Raw genomic sequence first — 12825 nt, 5'->3', positions numbered from 1 at the left:
GATAAAATATGGAAAAGACAAGTCGAAGCGTCCAGCCTGATGAAACTGCCCTGGGGTCTTTGCGTAAAGGTTTGTCCAAAGTCTGGGACAGAGTCTCCACGGGCTGTGCTGGCCAGTCAGTGTTCATTTGGTCGACTTTCATGTGGTGGTGAGCATTTTACTCACCCAGGTGGTGTCACTCCTGAGTGTGAGTGGCATGGCATGGGGACTGTGCTCATGCAAGCTGGGACTCGCCAGGCAACAGCAGGAGCGTCTTGGAACATGGAGAGCTGCGCTTGCTGACGTGACAGAATCCCACAGGCCCGGGCCCGTGAAAGCACTCGGGAAGACGGACAAGCCCCGACACAGCTCTCTGCGGGGGACTGTCCCGAGTGCCCCCACGAGCCTGGGTGTGCAGAGTCTTTTCTCCGTGACCTCGTGGTGGCAGGATGTGGGTCCTGCCTGTGGCATCTCTAGAATGAGGCAGCGTGAGCCTTCGAGTCGTTCTATAGTTTATGATATAAAATCACGTAAACTTCGGGCAGGGTCTTTCCTGTCTTCGGCTAGCCCTCCGGATCTTCCTGTAAGGAGCGAGAGGACCTGTGGCCACTTGCCATGTGTGAGGCAGTGCCGGCTGAAGGTCAGGCTCAGGCACTGGTGGTGGACTTGGGCAGATGGGGCCTGGAATTGGCCCACAGCACTGGACAGGGTCCACAGTGACCTGGAGACAAGGCAGCCAGGTGGGAAGGGCCAAGCAGGGGTGACACGTCTGCTGCACTCAGTCCCGAGGAAGCCGAGCGGCAGAAGCAAGGCTGGGCTGGGTCCCAGCGTGGAGGCCACCCGGGTGGTGCTCCTGTCACTGTTCAGCGAGGCCTTCCTGAACAGAGCGCCCCTCTCCCGGCACCCCGACCCCTGCTCAGCCCTTTCCTCCGAGGCACTTGCTCCGTGTAGCTCGCTCCATCTTACCTGGTGTTTATCGTCGGGTTGACACGAGGGTGTGAGGTCCCTGCACACGGGATCCTTGTCTGGGTTGCCCAGCCCCTGAGCAGACAGCCCTGTTCAGCAAGTCCTGAAGGACGGAGAGGAGCAGGCCTTCTGCCCTCTCCCACGGGGTCTGGAGGCCACGGTGTAGGGGAGCTGAGGAGGTGATGGGAGACACGCCGCTGGTGGCATCTGAGTGGCCTCTGGATCCTGGCCCCAGGGTGTCCCTGTGGAAGCTGGAGAGTTTGCAGGAGAACATGCAGAAACCCCAGCTTCGCAGCGTCCAGATGGTGAGATGGTGGCTGAGCCTGGGCCTCGGGATCGGTGTGGTGGGCCCAGGAGCCCAGAGTGGGCGCCTTGTGGTGTAGTTTGCCTGTCAACCTGGAGCCTCGATCAGCGAGGGAGACCTTCACTAATGACCGCTGTGGCCGAGTGCCAGCACATGCCCGCCTGTTGGCATTCCTGTCACCCAGTGGAGGGTGCAAGGTGGAAACCCGCTGGCCGCCTCCATCAGGAGCCAGAGCAGTCCTCCTGGTCTGGCGGTGAAGTGCCTGGGCCGAGGGCCTGGGGTTGGAACAGGAGAAGGAGTAATGGCCTCAGGCCATCATCACCAGTGCCCTTCAGAAGGAATCCCTGGCTCCAGATGGAACCTGAGATTGTGTTTGTCAGTGTTAACCCATAGACGGGGTGGTGTCCTGGCCCAGCAGCCCAGGAGCCCTGTCGTCCACTGTGCCGGTGCCTCACTGCTCCCTGGAGCTCCGTCCTGCCTGGTCAGCCCCTGGCTGAGTCTCAGGTGTCACGCCTGGCCGGCTACTCCAGCTACTCAATTAGGGCAGAGGAAGTGAAACCCACAGGAGGCCCGCTCCAGCAGGCAGTGGAGAGAAGCCGGTGGTGGTTCAGACGGATTCTGCAGCAGGAGGCACCCACGCTCCCTCCAGGACCTGTGTGCCCCCCAACTGACTGTCTCAGACAGGGACCCGTCCCTGCACTTAGCTGCCAGGCCAGGTCAACCCTGCCGGGGCTGAGAGCTCTCGGCTGTCACCACCGCTCCTTTACAGTAGTTCACTTACTGCGACCTGTCAGCCATCTCTGATTTAAAAAGAAACCAACATTAAATAGGATATCTCACCTCCACGAAACCAATAAAAGCTTTCTTATCATTACATGGTGGGATTACATTCTAGTAACTTTCTAAGAAAAAACCTGTTTTAGGTATAACTTTTAAAATCTGATTGTCAGATCTCTTTTAAACACATTCTTAACAGGTGAAATGTTCTTAGGTGTAAGGTGCTTACTGTAACTACAACTGCTCTCTCGACCTGAGTCCTTGAGCATGTCAGAAGGTCCCTGCATCTGTAAGAACCCGGAGTCTGATGATGCTGTTTGACGAAGCTTTTTGATGTGAAATAGTCAGGTCCCTTTTGAATATGACAGGGAAAAGCACTGACCACCTTCGAGGAGCTGTTTTCTGTGATAGTGACCCCTCCGGAGGGGGACTCGTAGGTCAGAGCTCACGGTGGTGCGTTGTTGAAGGAGCAAGGTGGCCGCTCTGTCCCAGCCTAACTTCCCCCACAGGGACAGTTGGCTTTTTTGCTGAGTCACCTGTGTGGGATAATTGAGCAGCAACACGTCCAACTCCGTCCCTCCGCCTCCTGGGCCCCTTCTGTACCAGCGCTGTGTCGAGGTGCCAGCTGCTTCTACCCTGGCATTCTGTAGGGAGACTTTGGAGCGCTGCGTCTGTGAACCAAGTTCCCATCAGAGCTTTGATGTCACGCGGAAGCCAGCCAGCCAGAGCTGGTGACGGAGCACAAATGAACGTGCAGCGTTTTTAAGCATTTCTTGGGTAAAGAGGTCACTTTTTAACAGTCGTATTGTACGGCTAAGTGAGGGCAAGCTTTCCCTGGTGTGAAGTTTCACATCGGCTGGCTCCAGGCGAGGCTGTGACGTGGACTCGTGGCCTGGCCTCGCCCTTTCCTACCTGCTGCATTCCCACTTGAGCCCCAGCATCTGTGGGGTGTGCCCTGTGAAGAGAGCCGGGCTGCAGGTGAGGAGCTTTGACATGTATCTATACCCTGCAGCCTCTGGGTGCTTGAGGATGAGAAAGCCGAACCGGTTCCCACTGGAGAGCTGGTGAAGCTAGTGTATCCAGTGGTATTCACGAGAACGTCTTTTGGTGTTGTTTGGCTTTTCCTTTTTTCTTGGTGGTGCCGGGATGTGAGTCCTCACACGTACTTTACTACGCAGGCTCTTCCGCCGACTGCGCCCAGGTGCTCACAGCAGTTCAGTTCCCTGCTCTCCTAAGTCTGTGTAGTTAAAGCTGGAGGGGACCCAGCCGGTGGTGCTGAGCTGAGGCTGGAGCCACGTCTCCTCCAGACAGCGAGGGCCTGGGGAGGTCACAGCCTGCCCTCTCGACAGCGTGAGGGGAGCCCGACTGGGAAGAAGCCAGGAAACAGCTCCCCGAGCCGGGAGCCAGGGGAGAGCTGGCCTTTCCTCCTCTGGCTGGGAGCTACGGGCCCTGGGCCCCCAGCCATCCCCGGGGTCTGGGGAATGATGCAGTGGTGCAGCGGGTGACCAGGAGCCAGTGTGATGACGCTTGTGGAACTTGTGGAACACTGTCAGCCAGCTCTCCCTCACGGTGACCGAGAACCTGATGGGGTCAGCTTAGCAGGAGGAGGGGGCATTTCTGCTCATGGCCCAGGGCTGCTCAGCTCTGTTGCTGTCACTCCAGGGTGCACGGCACCTCACGGGGAAGCCTTCCGTGTCCCAGGAGGCACAGTGACCTCATGACCACAGGGAAGCAGGGGCACAGGCGGGGTCAGGTCCAGCAGCCCTCAAGGGCAGCCCATGGCCTGACTTCCTGCCTGAGGCCCACCGCACAGAAGCCCCACCACCTCCCAGTGGCACCTCGGGCTGGGGACCAGGCCTCTATACGTGGCTCTGGAGGACATTCAAGATCCCCTCAGGGCTCTGATGCTCAACACGGAAACAGCACTATGTGGGGTGTTAGCAGGTCTGTCAGGACTGTCAAAGAGGAGCTGTGAGCTCTCAGGGTCTGACTTCCTGCCCAGTGCAGTGCAGTGGGAGGAGCACCCCCTTACTGAAACTCACTCGGTAACCTTTAGAGCCGTGTGTCCCCTCCGTGAGAAACAGGGGTGGGCTCCTGCTGGTCGCTGGGCCTTGGGCGGGCGATGTTTTGAAGTGTCCGCCAGCTGTGTCCTACCTTCTATATTATCCTTTCGACTGTGACCACTGGTAGTTTCAGAATACATGCTGAGTGTCATGCACAGCTGTCCTGAACATGGGTGCAGATTATATTACAGTTGTCCTGGTTTATAACTATCTTTTTAACAGTGCCTCAGGCTGGGTCGGGGTGTGGCTCAGCGGGAGGAACGTCCCAGGGGATCCACGTGCAGTGGCCATGCTTATGATCCCAGCAACTCAGGAGGCTGAGGCAGGAGGATCGCAAGTTCAAAGCCAGCCTCAGCCTTAGTGAGACTGTGTCTCAAAATAAAACATAAGGAGGGGGACAGTAGTTAAGTGCCCCTGGTTCAATCTTTGGTACCAAATAAGAGAAGAACAACATCACAGTAAGTGACCACAGACCCAGTCCTACAGCGTGTGTGCCTGAGGTGCAAACCTGGTCAATTCTGGAAGCGGTGGCCACCTTCTCCTTCTAGGGGTAACGGGCTTCATCTCCCTGCGTGGAGCCTTTACCCCCAGCCTAACGGTATTATTGCGTGACAGGCGTTGGCTAGTCTGATGAATAACACAGCTCACATGACTTTAAACTGTGTTTCATTATCTAACAGAAGTTGGACATCGTACATGTGAGTCGTCGTGTTTCCTTTTCTGATAATCACCTGCTGGTGTTCCTGGCTGTTTCTGTTGGCCCGTCACATCCCTGTTCAGGAATTCGTAGCAGATTAGGCCTTGGCCTGGGGTGCGCATTATAAATGGTCTCTATTTCTCTATTATCCTTTCGACTGGCTCCTGACGGTTTTTCTTGCCCGTGCAGACAGAGCTGTAGGGTTTTATCTAGTTGGGTTTATCGTTCTTGTGTAGATTCCGTATTTTGAGACGTAGCTGGACCCTCCTTTTCTGAGGTCATAAGGAAGAAACAGTTCCTCCTTATGCTTTAATAGCTTCATGTTTTACACTGATGGCTTTGATGCGTTTTCCTGGGGTGTCATGTACAAGTATGGGATCGAGTGTTGTTTTATTCATTTTTTTTTACTTATTGAAGCCCTATCGCCCGGTTCTCCTCAGCCAATTAATGATTCTCCTAATTAATCTTTCCTCTTAATGACTTTTCAAGGTCCAAGAAGTTGTCTGCTCTTGCGGAAGCCCTGAGAGAAGTCTCCCTCACCAAGGGGCAGCTGGGGCTGGAGCTGGAGGAGCTGGAAGCTGCGGCCCTTCTCGTCCAGGAGGAAGAAGCTGCCGGAAACGCAGCCCGCTCGCCCAGCGGTTCCGGGGGGTCGGGATCTTCCGACTCTGAAGACTCGGCCTCAGAGCAGGACGAGCAGGCAGAGCGGCAGTGTGCGCCTGGGGATTCTCCACGGGGCCCCTTTCTGGAGAGCGGTGCCCCACTTCCTGCTGGTGGCGAGGCCGGCCTGGGGTCCACCGTGGGTCAGGGGGCGCTGCTGGCCGCTCCCCAGGAGCCTGCAAGGCGCAGGCCTCTGATAGAGGAGCTCGGCGACCATCTGAGGACGACCCTGCAGATTTCCACGTCTCAGGGAGCTGATGCAAGGAGCCACTGCAGGACGCAGGACGGAGACGGGCAGGCGACGCCGGGGACTGACTCGGGCCGGGCGTTCTTTGCAGGGAGTTAGGTCGGTGTGGGCGCCACTCCTGAGCTAGAACCCTCCGTGGGCTTCCAGGGCTTGGCACTTTTTCTTTGTACATATAACATTGTTCTTAAGTGAGCTGATTTTTATACATATTGGTCTCTTTGTTGCTTCCTGAAAATTAAAGTTCTGAAGTGTTGTAACTGAAGTTCAGCTGATGTCTAAGGGGAACAGGGGTCCTGCCGCTGGCCTCTCGGGAACATCAGTGCCCTCCGCTCCGTCGAGGACCTCGTGTTCCCGTTGCGCAGCGTGCTGAGTCACCATAGTCGGGGCTTCCCGTCACCTCTCGTGTCCTCCAGCCTGTGTTGTCCTGGCCTCCCCCGCGGCCAGCACCAGCGACCACTCGTGTGCCCTCCCGCAGCACTGGGTTCCCTGGGCTGTCCTCGTGCAGCACGGCTGGCTCTCGGCCAGGCCTCCCCTCGCAGCTGCCTTGATGCTGACCCCCGTGGCAGCAGGGCCAGGAGCTTCCGGGGGCTTTTCCTCCATTGCTGACAACCGTGTTGGTGAACAGCTTGCTCCTCTCACCTCCTGTGAGTGTCCGAGTCGTTCCCAGTTTGGGGCTGTTAGAAACACAGCTGCTGTGACGGTTGTGCTCAGGCGAGGTGTGGACAGAGCTCTCGTTTCTCAGGTAATCATCTGGAAGTGCAGCGGCTGAGCCGTCAGGAGGTTGTGCCCCGTGACATTTCCAGGGCCCGTGAGCAGCTTTGCTCACAGCTGGCCATCTGCTGTCCTGGCAGCAGGACTGGAGTCCAGCTCCTCCCCGGGCTTGCCCTCACTGGGTGCGGTCCACTTGAGCCACATCCCATTTCCTTTTCTTTTTTCTTTTGAGAAGTCTTGCAGACTTTCCAAGGCTGGCCTTGAACCTGCGGCCCTCCTGCCTCGGCCTCTGAGTTGCCGGGACCACAGGCTGCGCCCCCTCACCCTGCTCCTGTGGCGTCGGCTCTTCTCCTGACACCTAGGTGGTGGCGTCTTTTTGAAGTGTCTGCGGATCTTCCACCAGTTTTCTTTTGAAGACAGGTGCTTTTCTCGACTCTGTCTTGGGGGTCTCCGTTAGTGGGTCGAGCGTCCTGCCACTTTGGGTGCCTTGGTTTGGTCGTATCTTGTGGGTGCTGGGCCTGGACTCCTGCAGCTGTTCCTCACCTTGTTTTGGGTGCCCCTTGGTGGCTTGCTGTGGTGTCCCCCTGTGTGCCTGGCCTTGGTGGTTTGCTGGGTGGGTCTAAGGCGTGGTGCCAAGGACGTTTTTCCTGGAGGCTGCCTCTCCTGAGTGTCCTCCCTGGGCCCTTCCCCTCTGCCTGTTGGTCTCGGGTGGTCTCGCCCCCCCTGGTCTCTCACTGCGCTCTTGAGGGCTGCAGGGCCCTCCTGTCCCCTGCCCGGCCCTGCCTCCTCTCCCTCCAGCTACCCGTGGTTGTCCAGGCCGCCCTCTCCTCCCTGGGCCCCGTCCTGGTCCCTGCGGGCCCTCAGCTGTGTTGTGAACTCCGGGACCCACCGGGTTCTGCCTGGACTGTCCCTCCTGCCTAGGCTGGGGTCCTTCAGGGCAGTGCGTGGGGCTTCCCAGGGGCCCTGGGTTCCCTCCCCCGTCCCTCGCGTCAGTCCTGCTGATCTTCAGTGTGGTGCCCACCACTGTCCCGTGCGTTCCCTGTTTCTTTTTTGGCTGTGCCTGTCCAGGGAGCCCATCTGGCCTCCGTCACTCCACCTGGACCGGGAGCAGCGTCTACAGCCGCGTCTCACCTCTCTGTCCCCTCTGAGTGCAGGCTCTCGGGAGGCGGCCGTGTCGCACTTGTCACCAGGAGCCTCAGCACCGTGCTCTCTGTGCGCCATCGGCGTGCGGTGAGTGAGCCGACCGAGTGGAGCAGCTTTGGGGAAGAGAGGACCTGAAATCTGATACGCGTTGATCTCAGCTGCATTTTTATTCCAAGAAAGGGTTGGATTGAGGAGGACTGTGAGGGTCTGTGTTTCTGGTAAAATCCCAGCTGGCGTTAACCTGGTAGTGGGCGACGGTGCCACTTGACGTGGGTGTTAGAGCCTGGACCCACCAACAGCATGGCGGGACGTGTTCCAGACGCGGCCTCCCTGGAGAGTGGCAGGTTGCTGTGGCCATCGAGATGGTGTCTCTCCTTGGCAGAAGAGTCCCTGGGGACAGTCTGGAAGGTGCCATCTGTCACTGCAGTCATTTGCTCCTATAAAGCCCCGCAGGTTGGGCCGATCCCGCCTTGCCTCAGAGTTTCAAGCGGTGGAAATTGTCTTCCTTCCTCAGTTTCTGTCCTTAGGAACCTCGATGGGACCTGGTTCAGTGAGACTCGTCAGAGAGAAACTCCTTCCTCAAACCATGGGCAGGTGTGATCCTTGTCTGGCTTCCCACGGCCACAGGGTTCCGCAGGCCACTTGTGGTGGTAGGGACGACGCGCGAGCTCCCAACCTGGGCTCCGTGTCTGTGGCGGTCCCCCTGTTTGCTGCCTCCCACTCCCCGTCTGTCTGAGCCTCTGCGCTCACTGCGGCTTCACTCTGTGACCCAGAGCACGCTCACAGCTGCTGCCTCTCGTTTTTATTAAAGTCGACAACCCGCCAGGCAGCCCGGGGCACCTCCTGTGCCCACCTGAGTCTCCCTGGTCCCTGCTGACGGGGGCGAGCAGGGGACGATGGCTGAAGAGCAGGGAGGCCAGCTGTGACGTCTGGGTGCAGCTTGGCAGGGAGAACCGAGGCTTGAGGTGGGCAGGACAGCGCTGAGTCCAGCAGGTGTGACGGCCCAGGAGGGCGGGTGGACACCAGGCCCCAGGCCTCGCCCTCCGTCTTGAAAATGGGAGTAGGCCTACAGTCAAGGGTCACCAACGAGGGGGCTCCACTCTGAGAAGTGTGGGGCTCCACAGGCGATGTGTCATGGCCTTTGGGACCACGGTGGTGCGTGCAGTCCACTGTCGGCCAAGACGCCGTAGGACAGGGCATGAGTGAGTTTTGCTGCTTATCTTGCTGGCCCGTGAGACTGTGTTCAAATGCACGTGGTGAAGCAGCGCAGGGGGTCATCGGTGTCCACCGCCCCAGAGCAGAACAGGACACTGCTGCTCCCTCACAGAGGCACCAGCCGCAGGCAGGCAGGCCGGTGGTGGAAGTCCACGGGGCTCAGCGATTAGCTAGAAATGTGAACCCTCGTCACAGTTGGCTCATCGCCCACCTCTTCCATGTCCTCTCGCCTCTCCCGGGGTCCCTGAAGACTAATGGGCCACACTGTTGGCGTTGCAGGAGCCCTAACTCAGCCGGTGTCATCTGTCACTGGCACAAGACGGATTTACCAGTCAGACAGGCTGCTCCTTCCACATGGCTGACAGCTGGGGGCGGTTTGCCCACCTGCTGGTGAGAAATCCACTGTGGTCCTGTGGATCAAATTCTGTTACCAAGAACTGAGGGAGAGAGAGAGAGTCAGGTGTCTTAGGCCTGAGACTATGGAGTCAGTACTTTATAACAGGGACTTCCACCGAGCTGTCCTGCGGAGAGGGATTTTTAATTTTAGATATTACCACTAGACATGGTCTTGCATAGTCACAGTGACAAAACAGAGACCTCTAAAGGACATAGAAATGAGACGATGACTTAACAGAGGAGTAAAAGTCCACCTAAAAATACACTAGTCCTCGGAACACATTATAAAATGTTGAAAGACGCAGGAATCTCCCCAAATAACCATCTGCCGCAGAAGTCCCCGCACGCCAGGTAAACAGAAGGTGCGCTTCATAAACACAGATCTCTGATCGTTTGGCCAGGGACCCGGAGAAAGCCCATCAGAGATGGCAGGTGTTGCCCAGGTGGAAGTTTGCCGTGGGATCCCCTCCGCCCCGCCCGCCTTCCCGGTGGGTGATCTACGGCCCCAGCCTGTAGCCAGTGGAGGAGGCGTCGATGAGGCTTGATTTAAGGCAGCCGGTGATAAACGCAGCAGGGAGGCTGACGGACGTCTCCAGACTGGAGAACACAACAGGGAAACGCCTGTCGGCCAGATAAATGGCTTTGCCGTTTCCGACTCTCTCTGAGATAAGGAAGGCTGCTCTCCAAAGTCACGGGAAGATAAGCTGCAGAGGGAGGGCTGTGGGCGGGGACCAGGCACAGGGACGCAGCAGGAAGGATCCGCTCCTGGGAAGGGCTCACGGGGGCCACACTGCTGCCACCTGGTACTGAAAGTGTCCTCAGTGGCCACTCTTGTCTTGGAACCTATTTCCAGGGCGACCATTAGGACTGGTTCTGTGGGAGTGACATCGGGGACGGCTGGGGACGGCTAGCTGGAGCCTGTGTCCCCTGAACTGGTCCCAGTTGTTGCTGATCTTCGCAGTTTCCTACTCCAAGCAGCGAGGAGAAGTTACTAGATCACGCGCTCAGCGCCCGGCAGCAGGTGGCTCTCAGGACCGCCACTCAACGGTGCGCCCACAGCCGCTGCTTCCTGGGCTCTGCCTGCGCTGCCGTGATCCACGTCGACCTCGTCCCGCTGGACGGACACCACTCCACCCTGCAGCCGCCGACTCTCTCGCACACCCAGGCTCGCTCGGGGCCAGTGGAGGGGCTCGCCGGTCGTCCACGCTGGACCGCGGTGGCCTGGTGTGCTGGCTGGCCGTCGCAGTCACTGACCACCCCTGGAGCGGGGACAGAGTCGGGAGACTTGGGAGATGAGGCTGGAGGACTAACCCAGGGAGGTGGCCGCTCCCCTGTCCCCAGCCCCAGCGCAGCCTGAGACTAAGAAGCATCCTCAGAGTGAGTCCACCTGCCGCAGCACCCCACCTGGACTTGCAGACGCAGACTCTGGGCCCTGTCCCGGAGTTGCTGGATCAGGGGCTCCAGGGGCACCTGCCTTCTGCCTGGAAACAGCAGAGTCCACAGGAGACCACCTCCAGTGTGGCTGTGTCCCTGTCCCTCCCCGCAGCCCCAGCCTCCTCCGTGCACAGCGGGCTCTCTGAAGAGAACCTCGGGGGCTGGGCGGGCGGCTCAGTGGCACAGTGGCTCAGTGGCACAGTAGCTCAGTGGCACAGCGCTGCCCACCTGCACCAAGCCCCAGGTTCCTGAACAGCAGTGAGCCCGCAGCTCGGCTTCCCGCTGCAGGCCCTGCTCCCTCCCACAGAGGCCCCTCCTGGGCAGGGTGACAGCTGGGCCGCTGCTACAGGCGCGTGCCCCAGCCTGGCAGGGGCCACCAGGGCACCCTTGTCCCCCGGCCCATTGATGCCTGGCTCAGGCCCAATCTTCCCTCCTCCGGCCGCTTCCTGGCCCGTCGCCTCCATCCTCGGGGACGCTGCACGGGCAGCCGCGTCTCCTGCTTCCCCAGGACTAAGCTGACCTCTGGTTCCTGAGCTGCCCGGAGAGATCCCTGGGTTTCCATGAGGCGCTTTGCCCAGTGCCCGGGTGGAGACCGTCACCTCGCAGAAGCCGACAGCTGGGCTGGGGCTTGAGTGACCTGCCGGCCGCCACGCTGGGCCCACAGCCCCACCTCTGCAGCTGCTCTTCGTGGACACTAGGTGCTGCTCCTTGTCACTCACAGCCACACCTGGCTCCTGCCGGGAGAGGCCGGATCACAGCTCTCACCTGGGGCAGGGCAAGGTGGTAGGCAGGCTGCCATGCCACCACCTGTCCTCTGTGCAGACAAGAGGCCTTGCCACGTGGTGCCTGGGGACTTGATAGATGACACGCCAACGTGAGTGGCTGAATTCGTACATAACTCATTCTGGCGATGCTTAAAGGCAAAGCCAGGCACCTCTTGGGAGGGGCAGGAAACCCACACTGCACCGGCAGGCGGTGGCCCAGCCTCTGGCCCTGGGGAGAGGTGCCTGAGCCATGGTCTCCACATGCCCAAGGTGACAGTGCCCATTCTGCGCCGTGAGGCCACCGACTGACTAGTGTCTGGCGCCCCTCCCCCAGCAGGGGCCTCTGGTCAGAGGCGGCAGTGATCACCCATCTGCTCTTGGTGCCTGGGGCCGGGGTGGGGCGCCGAGCAGGTGTGGCAGGAAGGGGACGTGGCAGGTGCGGATGCCAGGCTCTTGAGGCTGCAGCTCTGTTTAGCAGCCAGCTGGGACGGGGGCGGGGGCTGTGGTGTGTAAGAGTCAGAGGACGTGAGCGGAGCTGGAGTCAGGCGGCCTGGGTTTTCCCAAGATGGGAGACTGGTCTTGGGGTGTGTCAGGGGCTTGGGGAGAAGCTCGGGGCCTGGCCCACCCCACCCCAGCGGCGCGAGGTGTCACCCGGCGTGGAGCAGAATGCTCACTGCAGGTGCCCCTCATCCCTCGGTGACAGTCCTTCTGTGTGGAAACCGGGCTCTCGGCTCAGCCAAGTTCCCCCTGAAGAGGGTGGCACGGACAGGGTGAGTGACACTGGGCCCTTCTTGGAACCAGGTGCCTGGCCCTCCTCTCCTGCCTGTCCTCGTTTTCAACAGGCTGGAAGGGGATCTGTGGGTTTGGGCAGTGGCAGAGATGGAAGCCCCCTGCGGTGTCATTTAGAGAGGACACACGCGTCGGCAGGAGCTGGCACATTTGGGTCCCAGCGGGAGCCATGGAGGTCCCCCCACAGGCAGGGTGACAAGGCAGGAGAGGGCAGGAAGACAGTCCAGAGGAAGGTGAGGACGAGTGGCTGGGCAGAGGGGACTGCACCCTGCAGGTAAGGGACACAGACTGACGGGTGGCTGGGACAGAAGGGGCAGCAGCAGGACTAGCAGACGGGCAACCCCAGAAAGGCACAGGACCAGCGTGTTGCAGAGAGAACAGGAAGGTTGATGCGCCCAGCGTCCACCCCGTGGAGAAGCAGTGGCCATTTATTGTGGTCCCCGTGTGTATCACGAGTAAGTCCAGGTGGCACAGTGGAATCTTCCCGTCTGTGTCTTTGAGTCACTTCCTCTGTGCTGCCCGTCACACTCTGACCACTGCTGGCCCCAAAGACGCGCCTTTCCCCTGTGGACTTGGGATCTGCTAGGTGTCACTCACCGTTGCCCACCTGAGGTTGCTGCTAACGACAGCCCATGTTTATGGAGCAGTCACTTAGCACCGGCCTCAAATCCCCACCAGGGACG

At 59.4% G+C, this 12825-nt stretch overlaps 1 protein-coding gene across 2 annotated transcripts in view; it reads left to right on the top strand.

The window, feature by feature from the left end:
* Shq1 (SHQ1, H/ACA ribonucleoprotein assembly factor) overlaps positions 1 to 5943 on the top strand; it is a 65971-nt gene extending 60028 nt beyond the window's left edge. For both annotated transcript variants that reach the window (XM_015494930.2, XM_048787009.1), the window contains exon 11: positions 5276 to 5943. In XM_015494930.2, coding sequence (XP_015350416.1) covers positions 5276 to 5789 — 514 coding nt within the window. In that variant the 3' untranslated portion in view covers positions 5790 to 5943. The remainder of the gene's footprint in view (positions 1 to 5275) is intronic.
* Positions 5944 to 12825: the final 6882 nt, after the last annotated feature.

The sequence above is a fragment of the Marmota marmota genome, unplaced genomic scaffold, assembly GCF_001458135.2.
Source record: "Marmota marmota marmota unplaced genomic scaffold, marMar, whole genome shotgun sequence".
Classification (NCBI taxonomy): domain Eukaryota; kingdom Metazoa; phylum Chordata; class Mammalia; order Rodentia; family Sciuridae; genus Marmota; species Marmota marmota.
Note: the sequence above shows the minus strand (reverse complement) of the source record. Positions and strands in the feature narration are given on the sequence as shown.